We start from the raw sequence: 13,982 nt of genomic DNA, 5'->3' as shown, positions 1-13,982 counted from the left end.
TTCTTATATAGTGTTATACTTACTTTTGCTGAGCAAATTATTCTTGATTGTAAGCCTGTATCCTTGGCCTTTCGGAATATCATATTATAAACTCTCCATTACTTTAGAACAGCAGCTGCTAAATCTTGTGTGGTCCTGACTATAACTCCTTGGGTACTTGAATTCTTTATTTCTGCCTTGTGCAGTATTTTATCTTTGACTTGAAAGCTACTAATTTTGTCTATGGTGTTCCTGGGAACTTTCATTTTAGGGTTTTTTTAGGAGGTGACTGATAGATTCTTTCTACTTTGCCCCCTAGTTCTAAGAGATATGGGCAGTTTTCTTGTAAGATTTCTTGAAATATGATGTCTAGTCTCTTGTGTGTGGGGGGGGGGTTGGCAGTTTAACAATTCTTAAATTTTTTCTCCTTGCTATGTTTTACAGTTCACTTGTTTTTAACTATGAGATACCATAAATTTTCTTCTATTTTTTTCAGTCTTTTAACATTTCTTTTTGCCTCGTAAAGTCATTGGCTTCTGTTTGGTCCTTTCTAATTTTTTAGGAGTTTGTTGCTTGGGCAAGGTTTTGTATCTCTTGTGTTAAGTTATTAATTTCCTTTTCAGTTCTTTCTTCAATAGCTCCCATTTCTTTTCTAATTTTTTCCTTAAGCTCTCTCATTTCATTTACAAAGACATTTTTAACTCTTAAATTCTTACTTCATGAAATTTTTCAGGAACTCTGGTTGAGTTTGTAACTAAGATATGTTTTTCTTTGAAACTTTGCTTATAGATGTTTTGGAGTCACTCTTCTCTGTTTGTATCTTGAGCTTCCCTGCCACCTGCTTTTTATGGTGGGGTTCTTTTTTGGTTTGCTCATTCTTCCAGTGTGCTTCCTGATTTCATATTTGATATTATGGCTGGGCTGTGTTGTGCTCCTGGAAGGAAGGTCTGGGCTGGTCCTGTTGCTGTTTTCTTGGAGGATTAAGTGTTTTGTGTTATTTCAGGATCTCAGGTATAGGCTGGGGATTTTGCAAGCTTTCAGTTCTTCCTTAGTGTTCTGATCTAGGGCAAAGTATGATTGCTGCCCCCTAGTCTGAGTTTTGCAAGTTTCTGAACTGGGTTTGGGTCTGAGCAACAGTAGATGCTGCTGGACTGAACCGTTACTGTTGGTACAGACCCTCCATTGGTACAGAAAAGCAGAATTATAGTCTCCCTTTAGGTCTGGGATTTCTGTCCTGGGTATTCCTCTGTAGGCTGGGCTAGAAGCTGTACCTGGGACCCAGCCTAGCTCTTAGGATCTAAACCACACAGTTTCTGTTTGCATATGAGCTTTCTTTTTTCAACACTGCCCAGGGCCTCTGTACTTGGAAGCCTCCCCCTGTTGTAGGTCTTTTTTCTCAGTCTGCCCTGTATCTGTGACTCAAAACTGTATAGTGTGTGAGAAAGTTGCCAGTTTACCCCTGTTTTCATAGTAGTGCATCAATATGGGTCTAGTGGTGCCCTGGTATGGGTCTGGGATATCTTGCCCAGATAAATAGCCTTTCCCTGGGCACATAGCTGCCTGTGGCCTGACACTGTCTCCAGTGTCCGCAGACCTTCTTTTTTGGCTCTCTATGCCAAGCTGGTCTAGACAGATGACTCACTGTGACTTTTTTTCTGGATTTCCCCATCAGTATTCAGTCTGGTACATTTTCTATATCTGTTTGGAGGAGTTTTTGCGGGTTAGGAAATCAGCTGTACTGATTTCTGCTACTCTGCCATCTTGGCTCTGCCCCCTCAATGTTAGCTGTTGTTATAGGTTTCTACAGCTTTCATCTTGGCTCTGTGCTATGCAAACAGTTTCCTCCAGGTCCATGTCTTCTGGCAAGCCAGGCCGGGAGTTGAGCTTATTCTCCTCTCAGTGGTTATCTTCTCCTAGAAGTTCTGTAGTGAATTCCTTTCCCAACATAAAGCTAGTACTGATTGAGGACTCAGGAGCTCCAACCTCTTAAATTCACAAGGTTGCCTTTAGGGGTGTAAGACTCTATCTCAAGATCCCTACTCAGGCACTTAGACATAAAGAAGAAATGAAGTGGACACAGCACCAGTCCTGGATTCAGGAGGACCTGAGTTCAAAGCCAGACTCAGACACAATACTTACTAGCTGTGTGATGTTGGGCAAGTCATTTAACCCCATTGCTAAGCCAAAAAAACCAAAAAACACAAAAAGAAGAAAAAGAAGAAATGAGACAGAAGAGGCTACTTAAGACCCAGGCTTAGGTTCTGTGTGCCCCCTACCAGAGTGGGGAAGTCCCAGAAAGGAATCTTCCATGCTCCTTGTTCCAGCAACAAATGAAGAGACCCAGAGAGCAGAGTCACTCCTTTTCAGGTCCACTGTATGGACCACTTCTGCCTTAGTGATCAGTTTTCTCCTATGCAATCTCCATTGTCATCCCAAAGCAATAAGCTCTAATAGTGTCCAGCCACAAGTCTCTTGGAAAGTGGTAAGAGTTCAGGCTTAGAGCATAGAGAATAGGGGGATACTACTATTTATCCCTTTCCCTTTTACATATGGAAATAAAACCATTCTCAACCCAAATCCAGTGGATGTTCTCACATCTTAGGTTATAGGGTTATAGCATCATTTCAAGTCAGTTCCATTTATAGAACACCTTGCAAAGTTCTAGGGACACAAAGTCAAAACCAAAATGGTCCCTGCCCTCAAGGAGCTTATGTCCTAATGGGAGGGGTACAGTATGTGCATGGATAACCAAATGCAAAGTGTATTCAAAGCAATACAGAGTAAATTCTGGAGGGAGAAAGCCCCAAGAACTGGGGGATCCCCAGGAAAGGGCTCATGAGAAGATGGCCCCTGAGCTGTGTTTGGAGGGGGTGAAGAAGGAGGATTCTACAAGTTGATGATGAGGAAGAAGAGCCTTCTACACATGAGAGACCCCCTGTACAAAGATATGGAGGCAGGAATTTAGATTTGGAGTGTTGTCTCCCTCTCCCCTCGCTCCCTTCCCCTTCCTCAAGTATTCGATTGGCCAGATGTATGGGTGTTTGATGTTGAAAGTTTTATGCATCATTTATTGCAGATGTTGGAGTTCATGCACCGCTGTGCCTCCCATATGCAGGCAATAATTCAGGGATTTTCTTATGATCTATTGAAGAGAATTGACTCTCCACAGAGACTCATCTGTAGCCCTTCTAAATTTGGCATCCTGATACATGGGTAAGTGCCCTTCTAGCTAGGAAGCCCTACCAGGGACATAAATGGCCAACCATCTAGTCATTAAACCATAATGGTCAGACAGGGAGGTGATAGCCATTTGGTTGTAATAGCTGCAACCCTGCCAAATTATCAGTCTTGGCCAATGAGGCAGGGGTACCCTCTTCCTTCACATTCCATGTAAACTAGTTCTGTTCTAAGATTTCTGCCTTTTTGTGCTTTTTTTTTGGGGGGGTAGGTACAAAGGAGGGAGATTGTTTCTTGTATGATCTAGTGAAAAGGCACTTACAGAGTCAGCCTTGGAAGAAGGAACCAGGGTTAAGTCTTCCCTCTGACACTTACCTAGGCAAATTCCTGAACCTCTGTTTCCTCCCCAGGAATTCCCTACAACAATGAAGTTAAAGGTTTAGAGCCCAAAAAAGATCCAGTAAAAAATAAGTGAATACTTGAGGTCACAGTAATTCAGTTAGTGCAGTTACTTGATAAGTCTTTCTTGAGTGACTGACTGAATGCTTTCCTTTGTTCACAGCTTGATTAAACCTCTGCATGAAGTTAAAATGTGATCAAATATTATTATTATTATTATTATTATTGCTTCCATTATTTCTTGGTTCTTGATAGCTGAGGTTATGAGATAGCTGAGCTTGAAATGTTTACTTTCCAAAATGCCTATTTTCAGATACAGGCAGAATCACAGATCATATATTGGAGGGTAAACCACTGCCACCAACTTGCCTGGTATAGTTGTCCTAATGGCAAAGTACAGAGAGAACTGGGGGCAGGGGACAGCAGGATGGCTTCTATACTCTGATTTTTAACCTTGGAAGGAGATGTCTGTTTTAAGAAATACACATTTCCAAGGGACTACGGAGTATACTTTCATCCCATCATAAAGAGCGAAGCCACTCATTGACTCGGCTCCTCCTTACCTGAGTGGTGAGGTGGGGGAGTATACTTCCCTTCTTTCATTAGCTTCTCCTTCTGCTTCATGACTGCTCCCAAGCGTTTTATCGTCTTCCACCTATGCAAACATTCGATGAAATCCTCATATTCCAAGTTTCATTCTTTCTTGGCTTGGGTCATACCAATTCCATGGGCACACTCAATAAATTCCTTCTCAAAAGCATGGCATTGGGCTTGTATTTTGTAAGGTTATTCAGTACTCATAATTGTCATCCATTTGTCAGCCATTTCTGGATACCAAAGAATGGTATGGCTATGGCCTAGTCCAAATGCCAGTCCCTTTCCTTCACCACAAGTTTCTGCCGTCCTACCTATAGCCAGTTCTTAACATGAGAAGGATAAGTGCACAGCTCTGTGAAAGCTGGATTGGAGAAGGGAGATGTTGGAGGCAGGAAGCCTTGATAGGAGGTTTTTGCAATAATCTAGGCAAGTGACAGTGAGGGCCTGTTCTAAGATTTTGGCAGTGGGAATAGAGAAGAGGTGAAAGATGTAAGAAAAGCTGCATAGGAGGAATTAACAAGACTTGATAACTGGAGGTGAGAAGTAAAGGAAAGGAGAGTCAAAGATACCAGTAGTTTTTAACATAGGAGATGAGGTGAATTATGGTGCCTACAACAGAAGTATTGAAGTCAGAAGAAGGAGCAAATTCTTTGAAAAAGACAGTAAGCTTTATTATGGACATACTGAGTTTGAGGTGCCAGTGAGGAATTCAGGTGGAGATATCCTATAGAAACTTGGAAATGTGAGTGTGGATTTTAGAAGTGTGGTCAAAACTGGAGCTATAGATTTGGAAGCCATTTACAAAGTGGGGATAGTTGAAGCCGTGGGAGAGGATGTGACTCTCTAGGGAGAAAATGTAGACAGAAAAGAGTAGAGGGCCAATTACAACAGCACTCAACTCAAAGTCTTGGGATGATGACATGGATCCATTTAAGGAGACAAACATGGAAGGGTTATAGAGAGAGGTAGTAGAACCAGCAGAGTATTTGTCATTTGGGGAAGGTAAAGGAAAAGGGAATATTCAAGAGGATATAGTCAACTGTCAAAAGCTCCAGAAAGGATGAAAACTGAAAAGGCCCTTAGATCTGGTTATTAGATGGTTACTGATAACTTTGGAGAAAGCCATTTGAGTAGCACAGAACAGAATTCAGAGTTGCGAAGACTTGGAGAAGACTAGAAAGTACAGAAATGGAGGCATCTGGGGCAGTGAGGTGGCACAGTGGATAGAGCACCAGCCCTGGAGTCAGGAGGACCTGAGTTCAAATGCGGCCTCAGACACTTGACACTTAGTAGCTCTGTGACCCTGGGCAAGTCAGTTAACCCCATTGCGAAAGAAAGAAAGGAAGGAAGGAAGGAAGGAAAGAAAGAAAGAAAGGGAGGTGTCAGTCATAGATCACATTTTCAAGAAGTTTAAAGGTGAAAGGGTATTGAGGAATAGAGTAGGAAGTAGAGGGGGTAAAAGGATGAAGTGAAAACTTTCTTAAATTTGAGGAGAGGGAACTGGCAGGCTTGTCAGGCAGAGGGAGAGATGCTCCAAGAGAAAGAGAGAGGGGGTGATAGCAGGAGTACTGGAGGGGAGCAAGTGAAGAGCACACACAGAAGGGTTAAGTCATCATAGAGAACCATCAGAGAAAGATGTTCATGTTCATTAAAATTAGGTTCCTATTGGCCTATCTCCTTTGTACTCAGGGATATCCCTTCCTCTGAGGCATGAGAGAAGGAAGAAAGACTAAATGATGATACTGAGAAGTTTGAGGAGTGGATATGAGGAAACTCCTCTTGTTAGTGAGGTGGGAAGCTAAGTCATCTGCTGTCAAATTAGGGGATACTGTTTGAGGTTTGAGAAAGAAAAAGGTTTGTGATCATTGCTATAGGAAATGAGATAGGGAGTCAGTAAGGGTGGAATGAAAGAACTACCTAACAGTGAAGGCCCAGATAAAGTTACACACCATAAAGTTGTGGGGGTTTTCCTTAACCTGTCATATAAACAAGGTAAATAACTTGCAAAGTGGAAATACCTTCCACCAATGCAAATCAGCAGGTTGTCTATAATTTGTAGTCTTAGAGAGTTTCTTGGGACAGTGAGCAGCTAAGTGACAAAGGTGAGTCTTCTCTCCACTCTATCTCCTTGCCTGTCATCATTAATTTATAGAGGGTAAAATCATCTTGATTATGTGACTTCCTTCTGTTATTCTCAGCCTGGAAACAGAAATAACAGCAAAGCTGGATGATGAGGTTTATTGAGGTTAGTAACAGCAAAAAAGCAGTTGAGGAATGGCAAGAATTTTTATGGCAGTGAATTATTAAAGTGAAAAACCGTGGCATCAAGCATGGCTATGGTGGTGAGTGAAACCTTCGGTGTCAGAGAAGAAATGGGAAGGGGGAAGTTTAGGAAATTGTAGAATTTCAACATTCAAGGTATTTGAGATCGGGCAGTTCTGGGAGATGGTGAAGGTCAAGGGTGTCCCCATGGTTTGTGGCTGAAGAATGATGGAGAGGAGAGATCTTGGACTTGAGGGAAATGAAGAATTACGTAGTCCTGATGTGGCAGGGCTTGTCAGCATGAATATTAAAATGCCTGAAGATGATGACAAAGGATATTTTGGAGAGGAAGACCAGGGGCCAGGTGCTAAAGTCATTGAGAAAGCTTTGACCTGGAGTTTGGTAGATAACAACAGTGAAGTCTTTTTTTTTTTTTAACTTTTTTTGGGGGGAGGAAGTTAGGCTGGGGTTAAATGACTTGCCCAGGGTTACACAGCTAGTAAGCATTATGTGTCTGAGGCCGGATTTGAACTCAAGTCTTCCTGAATCCAGGGCCGGTGCTCTATTCACTGCACCACCTAGCTGCCTCTGAAGAAAAAGTTTTTATCAAATGGCAGTGGAGTAGAGATCCTTAACTTTTTCTGTGTCCGAATCCCCTTTGGCAGTCTGATGAAGCATATGGAACCTTCTTAGAATAATGTTTTTAAATGCATAAAATACATAGGATTACAAAGGAAATAAAAAGTCAGTGAAAATAAAGATGTAATTTTTCCCATCCAAATTCACTGAGCCTGTTAAATCTATAACCCCCAGCTTAAGCACCTGTCTGGTAGAAAAATGGCCTGGAAGTGGTAGCAGGGAGCAAGATGCTCTCTCAACCTTATCCTGGTCCCATCAAATAAATGGTGGGACATTTTGTGTGCCTAGTGAGTGGTGTGTGAGAAGTAGTATTAGAACTGGACTGCCAGGAAACTTAGTCATGGAGCATTTCTCAGGATTCAGATAGCTAATCATTTTTTTCAACATTTCTAGAACCTCTGACAGCTCCCCTAATCGCCTCCTCAAACCTGGAATTGTTTCTTCCAAAAACATCTACAGCTTTGGTTTTGGGAAGGTAAGGTGTTAAAAATGACAAACTGCTGGTCAGTGTTAAGTGCTTAAAAAATGAAGCTTGTTAAATTGAATTGTATTGAAGCTAGTTCCTTCTCACAGCTCCTCCTTCCTTTCTCTTTCTGCCCTATGCACCTCCCAACATTGAAGCACATTATTTGCTCTGTCTTTTTTCTCTTCTTTTGTTTGTTTCTTCTTTCTTGTGGTTTCATCCATTGGTTCTAATTCTTCTTTACAACATGACTGATGTGAATATAGGTTCAATATGAATGCATATGTAGAGCTTATATCAAATTGCATGCCATCTTGGGGTGGAGGGAGGGGAGAGATGGGGAAAAAATTTGGTACTCAAAATCTTATGGAAGTGAATGTCAAAAACTAAAATAAAATAAATAAATAAATGTTTAAAAAAAGAAATTCACATGCTGGCTATTTCTTATATGTCACATTCCATCTCCTGTCTCTTGCCTTTGCCCAAGTGGTCCTCTGTGTCTAGAATGGACTTCCTTTCCCCCTCCACCTCATGGGATCCTCAGCTCCCTTCAAAGCAGAACATATCCTGACCACTCCCCCTTCCCTATAAAATAACTTTATACTACTTTGTGTTTGCTTACTTGGGCCCAGGTTGCATAAATCCCTTGAGGGCAGGGAGGTTTCATTTTTGTCTTTTTATCCCTAGCTCTTCCCATGGTACCTTGTTTATAGTAGGCACTGAATTGTTCAGTGATGAATTGTAGAGTTCTTTCTAAATCAAGACTTACAGAAGAGAATCATTGGTGATGTGAGAGAAGCTATTTTGGACCCCAGAGTATACCCTTCAAAAAGACACCATTAGGAAATATTAAAATAGAAAGAGTATACTGATATACCCCTTTGTGCAGGTGGTTGGTCCATAGGTACTACACATTACGCAAGTTTTCAGACTTTTTCAGTATGTGGACAAGTTGGGTTGACTCTTTTTCTGCTCTAACAATACTTTTTGTTCTATGGGTTTGCTCTCTGGGAAGGGCAAAGGGAGGGATATTTGGGATAACTATTATGAAGTAAGAAACAAGATATTGATAAAAACAAACAAAAAGAAATAGAGTAAGTATAATGAGGCAGTGTGGTATAGTGGAAAGTGGGCTGAATTTGAAGTTGGGGAGCTGGGTCCAAATTTCGATTAAGCTGTTTACTGGCTATGAGACCTTGGGTAGTCACATCTCTCTCTGGTTCCCAGTTTCCTCAACTGTAAGATGACCTTGAAGGTCCTTTCCTTTTCTAAAAATGGCCCTGTATTTTTTTATTGTACTATTCCTTAAACTATGTAAGTTTTTACACTTACATTGCTTAGTCTTTTTTCTTTTCCTCTTCACATTATGAGGGAAAGTTTTGGCTTCAGTTTTATCTCACAGGAGGGACACAGCTGGCTTATTTGGGATCGCTCCCAGTCGTCGGAGAAAAGGAAGTGATTCAAGCAGATGATGAACCAACCTTCTCTTTCAGTAGTGGTCCCTACATGGTCATGACAAAGTAAGTCAAAATGTGCCTAGGGTCCACTCTGAACATTTGCTTCCTAAACCATAGGAAGATTGAATTATCTTAGATCATTTGTCTGCATGTGTCTTTCTTAAACTTCAGATGTTTCTACCCAACTATAAGAAACCTTATTCCTTATGAAACCATTATTGTCGTCTATGTAGGCTATGTATTGCTTCTCTTGTTTTGCAGCATCGCAGATCGTTATCTTTTCCTGTCACCCATTAAATCCAGTACAAGTTGTAGTGGTGAAATAGGTCAAGATATTGTCTCTAACAAAGATCTCAGGTATTTTCATTTGTAGCTAGAGAACTGACCTGACTGAAAAATCCATGACCATCTTCCTTTTGCCACTATCATCAGACATAAAATAGCAATACCATTTGGGCCAGCTCTTTCCCCCACCAAATGGCCCCATTTTCATAGGAACAACAAATAGTAGGTTTTATTTCCACTTATTTTAAAAGAACCCTCATCTTCCTTTGACTTGGGAGAAACATTGGTAGCATTTATCCAGAAAACTCCTCTCCTGGTTTTCATCACCTTTTATAACCTGGTCCTGTGCTCCCCCTGTAGCCCTATACCCTTATACTCCCAATATGTGTTCTCTGTTATTGACCTGTCTGGTCTCTTCATTATCCTTCTCCCTCTGCCCTGCACTCAGAAAACTCATTCTTGCTTCTATTCATTGTTCTGAATTTGAGGGGCTAATTTTCAGAAGCTAGAAGTCTCTTCTCTTCAATCACCAGTGTTTAGTAACAAATGCTCTCCAAATGGATGTGTTTTTTGGTAGGTTTCCTAGCATGCTAGATACATGAAAAGACAATTCCCCACTGAACTTGTATATCTAGGAGGTTTATTTAAAAGCATAGCAAAACTGATTGGGTCCTATGACAATATGGAGGGAATGGAATCTCTCTCTGTCTCTGATATTCCTCCTGAATATATAAAGGGCAGGCAGCCAGTATGATGTCTTGGTTCCTGGGCTTTTATAACTTCAGAGGGCCTTTTTTTTTTTTTAGATATCTGCTTCCCTGTTTCTTTACCTGACTTTGGACTTCCTAGCGTTTTAATCAGTGGGGAAACAACTACCTCTGTTGCCTCCATTCCTATATCTATGCTTTGGAGATATTAAAACATTATAATTTGTTGAAAGAATGAAGAAGAAAGGATCAGTTAACTCTGGCTCAGCCTGTGGCTGGTCTTGTAGATTAATTGTTCATATTCCCATAACCTTTAGAGGAGGAAGCCTGGACAGGTCAGGAATATAAGGCATAAGCAAATAGCCAAAAAATCCTAAAGATCCCAATAAGTCTGTCTACAGCCTTAGTACATGACAACTCAATTCTCCTAAGACAGTTTCCAAGTTATAAAGCATACTAAGTAGTTGAGTCAGCAGACTGATTTTTATTTAGTCAAGGCTTTGCTCAGTACTTCACATAATGGGATAGCTTATGTTTTTTAAGGTGAGTCAGAGCAGAAATAGAACAAATAGCTGAAAAGCCTGCCCATGGCACAATTGTGGCTGCTCCTTGAATCCAGAATACCTTTGATAAGCATCTGTTGGTTGCCTGAATTCTTGTAAGGGGGTAGATCTGTTCTGCCCTGATTATGCCAATTGTAGGGTGGTAGGCCCTCTGAGACAATAGTGAGATACTGAAGAAAGAGGAGCCCAGGCCAACTTGGTTTTTAATAGGTTTTATTAAGCTTAATTAGGTCAGTTGGGGGAGTTTATTCACAAGAGGCCAGTCATCCTGGGTAGCAGCAGGACAAAATGATGAATCCCTGCACCAATCCCAGTCAGGCCAGGTATTATATAGAAACAGAACAAAGAAGGCATAGTGCCAGGAATGGCTGAGGATCACATGGGATGGTTGGGGCTTCTTTTGCTGTTTACTTTTTTTTTCTTTTTGCTTTTTTTTGGAGGTCAGGGTTAAGTGACTTGCCCAGAATCACTACTTGTCAGCTGCTTGTTCTGTTTCTACTCTGACTCACCTTAAAAAACATAAGCTATCCAAATACGTGAAGTACTGAGCAAAGCCTTGATTGAATAAAAATCAGCTGGTAAGTGTTAAGTGTCTGAGGTTGGATTTGAACTCAGGTCCTCCTAACTCCAAGGCCAGAGCTCTATTCACTGCTCAAGGTAGTTTACATTCTCTGTGGAGCCACAGGTGATGTTCCCAGGCTTAGGCTCCCACCATGCATCAATCCAAGGCCCTGGCACTAAGCACAAGGGATACAAAGACAAGAAAACAACAGGAGACATCTGATGGCAGAGAGTTTACATTCCATCTTCCCCCATCTCCTATTCAGATCCTATCCGCCCTCTTAGATTTAGCCCACATTCAGCCTCTTTCTGGAAGTCATGTGCCCTGATAGCCTACTTGGCTCTTCCTTCTCCAGACTCCTGATGTGCGTGGAGGTTGCTCCAGACCTTTTAGCCTGGAAACTTCCCTCTGCCTGTTGTTACTAGACTCTGGCTGTGAACTTTTTTCCACCAGTTTCTTGAAGAAGCTTGTATCTACCTCAGTACCCAGGACAACGTTTGTGCTTTCTGATTGGTGACAAAGATGACCTGGCTTTTAAGGATAGAATGAGTTATACTTTCCTTTCTTTTGTTGGTACTAATACAAATATCCAGTAAAGAAGAATGAAGGGATAGATGTGACTAGTCATCATCATTGTTCACCTATTGAACCATGCTAGGTACCAAGTGAGGTAATAGACACGTCTGTCAGGAAACAGGATTTCAGCTGAAACAGCCTGCTCTGTGAAAAGTTAACTGAAAATGCTTTCTCACTCCTTGTTTAGTCTGGTGTGGAACAGCAGTAGAGTCACCGTGAAGGAACTTAATTTTGCAACTCACCAAAACTGCAGTAAGCTTCGGTTTGCTGACTTGTTGATTGCAGAACAGGAGCATAGTAGGTAAGAGACAAATATGAGGGTGTGAGTGTGTGGCATGACTTGAGATACCACTAGAGTGTCCAAGTCAGAGTAGATAGCTAAGCAAGCCTTAAGAGGCCACATTGCTCAGTGGGGAGGTGCTAAAGTTGGATTAGATGTTGGCTATGTGACCATATAATAATCCATCTAGGATTATGGAGTTAAGAGTGGGGTTGTTGTTGTTGGGTCATTTCAGTCACGTCAGATTCTTTTTGACCATTTGGGGGTTTTCTTGGCAAAGATACTGGAGTGCTTTGCCATTTCTTTCTCCAGCTCATTTTACAGATGAGGAACTAAGGCCAACAGGGTTAAGTGACTTAGTTGTCCAGGGTCCCACAGCTAGTAAATGTCTGAGGTCAGATTTGAACTCAGGAAGTCTTCCTGATTCTAAACCCAGGGCTTTATCTATTGTGACACCTAGCTGCCTGTTTAGATTGAGGAAGAGACCTTAAAAGTCATCTAGTTCAACCCCTTCATTTTACAGAGGAGGAAACCAAGCGGCCCAGGGTGAAGTTACTTGCTCAGGGTCACAAAAATGGCAAGGCCAAGATTTGAACTCAGGTCCTCTGACCTACAATCTAAAATGAAGATAGTAATACCCAAACTTCCTACCTCAAAGGGCTGTGCTGAGGGTCAGACAACATCATGTGCATACAACATACAATCTACAAACTTTAAATTAAGGGCTATATCAATATCAGTTGCTGCTATGATTATTTAACGCCTGGGCCTCAGTTTTCTCATCTGTAAAACAAGGATGGTTGGACTAAGTAACTTCCTTTCTATCTCTAGATCTATGATCTTGTTCCTCCCAAGGGGTTAGGGATGCAGGGCTCAAGACTATCTCCAGTGAGAAGTAGACCTGGAGCAAATTGGGCATAAACAATTGTATTCAGGTGAAATTAGGTGTCATTGAAGCAGAAAATAAGTTTAATTTTGAAAAACATTGAAAGTGGGGGTGGGGATAAAAATACAGAATTTGAGACAGGAGTAAATTTAATTTTGAATTGAAAAACAGGGAAGGGCAATCCCACCTGCTTTGCCTTAGTGCATAGGGGTGGGAGAATTTAAAGCCTGAGATCTCTTTTAATCCCAGCTGGCAGAACTGCCTTCTTTCTCATCTACCTCCCTAAGTAATTATTGCCCAGGTACCAGCAACTGGGTTAGCAAGCATGGTGTCCCTGCTTGGCCTGTGCCTTAGGGGGTGGCTCTGGTCAAGGATATTTGGCAAGTTAGAAAGTGTCTTCTCACATGAGATCAGTTATTCAACACCATAGTTTATAGGCATGCTATTTTTCTGACTGTGAGGGGGCAGTATAGTGAAATGGAAAGAGCCTTGGCTATGAAGTCAGAGGGTCTAGGGTAAAATTCTACCTCTGACTCTTACTATCTGTGTGTCCTTGGTGCTAGTTACTTGACTGCCATGGGCCTCAGTTTCCTCATCTGTAAAGGACTCATCCTGGAATAGAAGACCTCTGAGATCTCTTCCAGCTCTAGTAATCGGTGCTTGTGAACCCTGTGCGTCCAGGTTCTATATGCTTCTAACGTTTCCATGATGTCCCTAATGCTACACTGATCCCCCTCAGGATGCTTCTATGGATCTTTAGGGCCTTGAGGTTTAGTTGTTGTTGTAAGGCCAGGTCTCCCTGCTCTTGCCTGGCCAGGAATTCAGCTCTCAGTTTGCCCAGGGCTGGTCAGGCCTTGGGGAACTACCTTTCCGTAACTGAACTTGGCAGGGGGTGGGGGAGGACCCTGGATTCTCTCAGAATGTTGATTCCCTCATTTATATGAGATGGGTGTATCTCAGCAGCTCAGAATTATCTTCTCTGGGAAGGAGAGTCTGTCTGTTCAGAAACTCTTGAGTGGGTCTTAGAAGGAGGCCCAAGAGAGCATATGAACCCTGGGAAATGAGAATTGGTACTGATGCAAAGGGGCATTTCTGTCTTGGTGATGTAGAAGAGAGATGTGGTCATGGAGAGAGCACCTGACCTTGTGCT

At 41.8% G+C, this 13,982-nt stretch overlaps 1 protein-coding gene across 6 annotated transcripts in view; it reads left to right on the top strand.

Annotated features, from left to right (window-relative positions):
- Positions 1–13,982, top strand: part of TEX14 (testis expressed 14, intercellular bridge forming factor) — a 137,040-nt gene that overhangs the window by 46,877 nt on the left and 76,181 nt on the right. For all 6 annotated transcript variants that reach the window (XM_020991862.1, XM_020991869.1, XM_020991865.1 and 3 more), the window contains exons 5-8: positions 3,056–3,192; positions 7,447–7,528; positions 8,906–9,036; positions 11,854–11,967. In XM_020991862.1, coding sequence (XP_020847521.1) covers positions 3,056–3,192; positions 7,447–7,528; positions 8,906–9,036; positions 11,854–11,967 — 464 coding nt within the window. The remainder of the gene's footprint in view (positions 1–3,055; positions 3,193–7,446; positions 7,529–8,905; positions 9,037–11,853; positions 11,968–13,982) is intronic.

This window comes from Phascolarctos cinereus, unplaced genomic scaffold, assembly GCF_003287225.1.
Source record: "Phascolarctos cinereus isolate Bilbo 61053 unplaced genomic scaffold, phaCin_HiC Scaffold_5;HRSCAF=322, whole genome shotgun sequence".
Taxonomy (NCBI): Eukaryota; Metazoa; Chordata; class Mammalia; order Diprotodontia; family Phascolarctidae; genus Phascolarctos; species Phascolarctos cinereus.
This window is presented reverse-complemented; position numbering and strand designations above follow the sequence as displayed.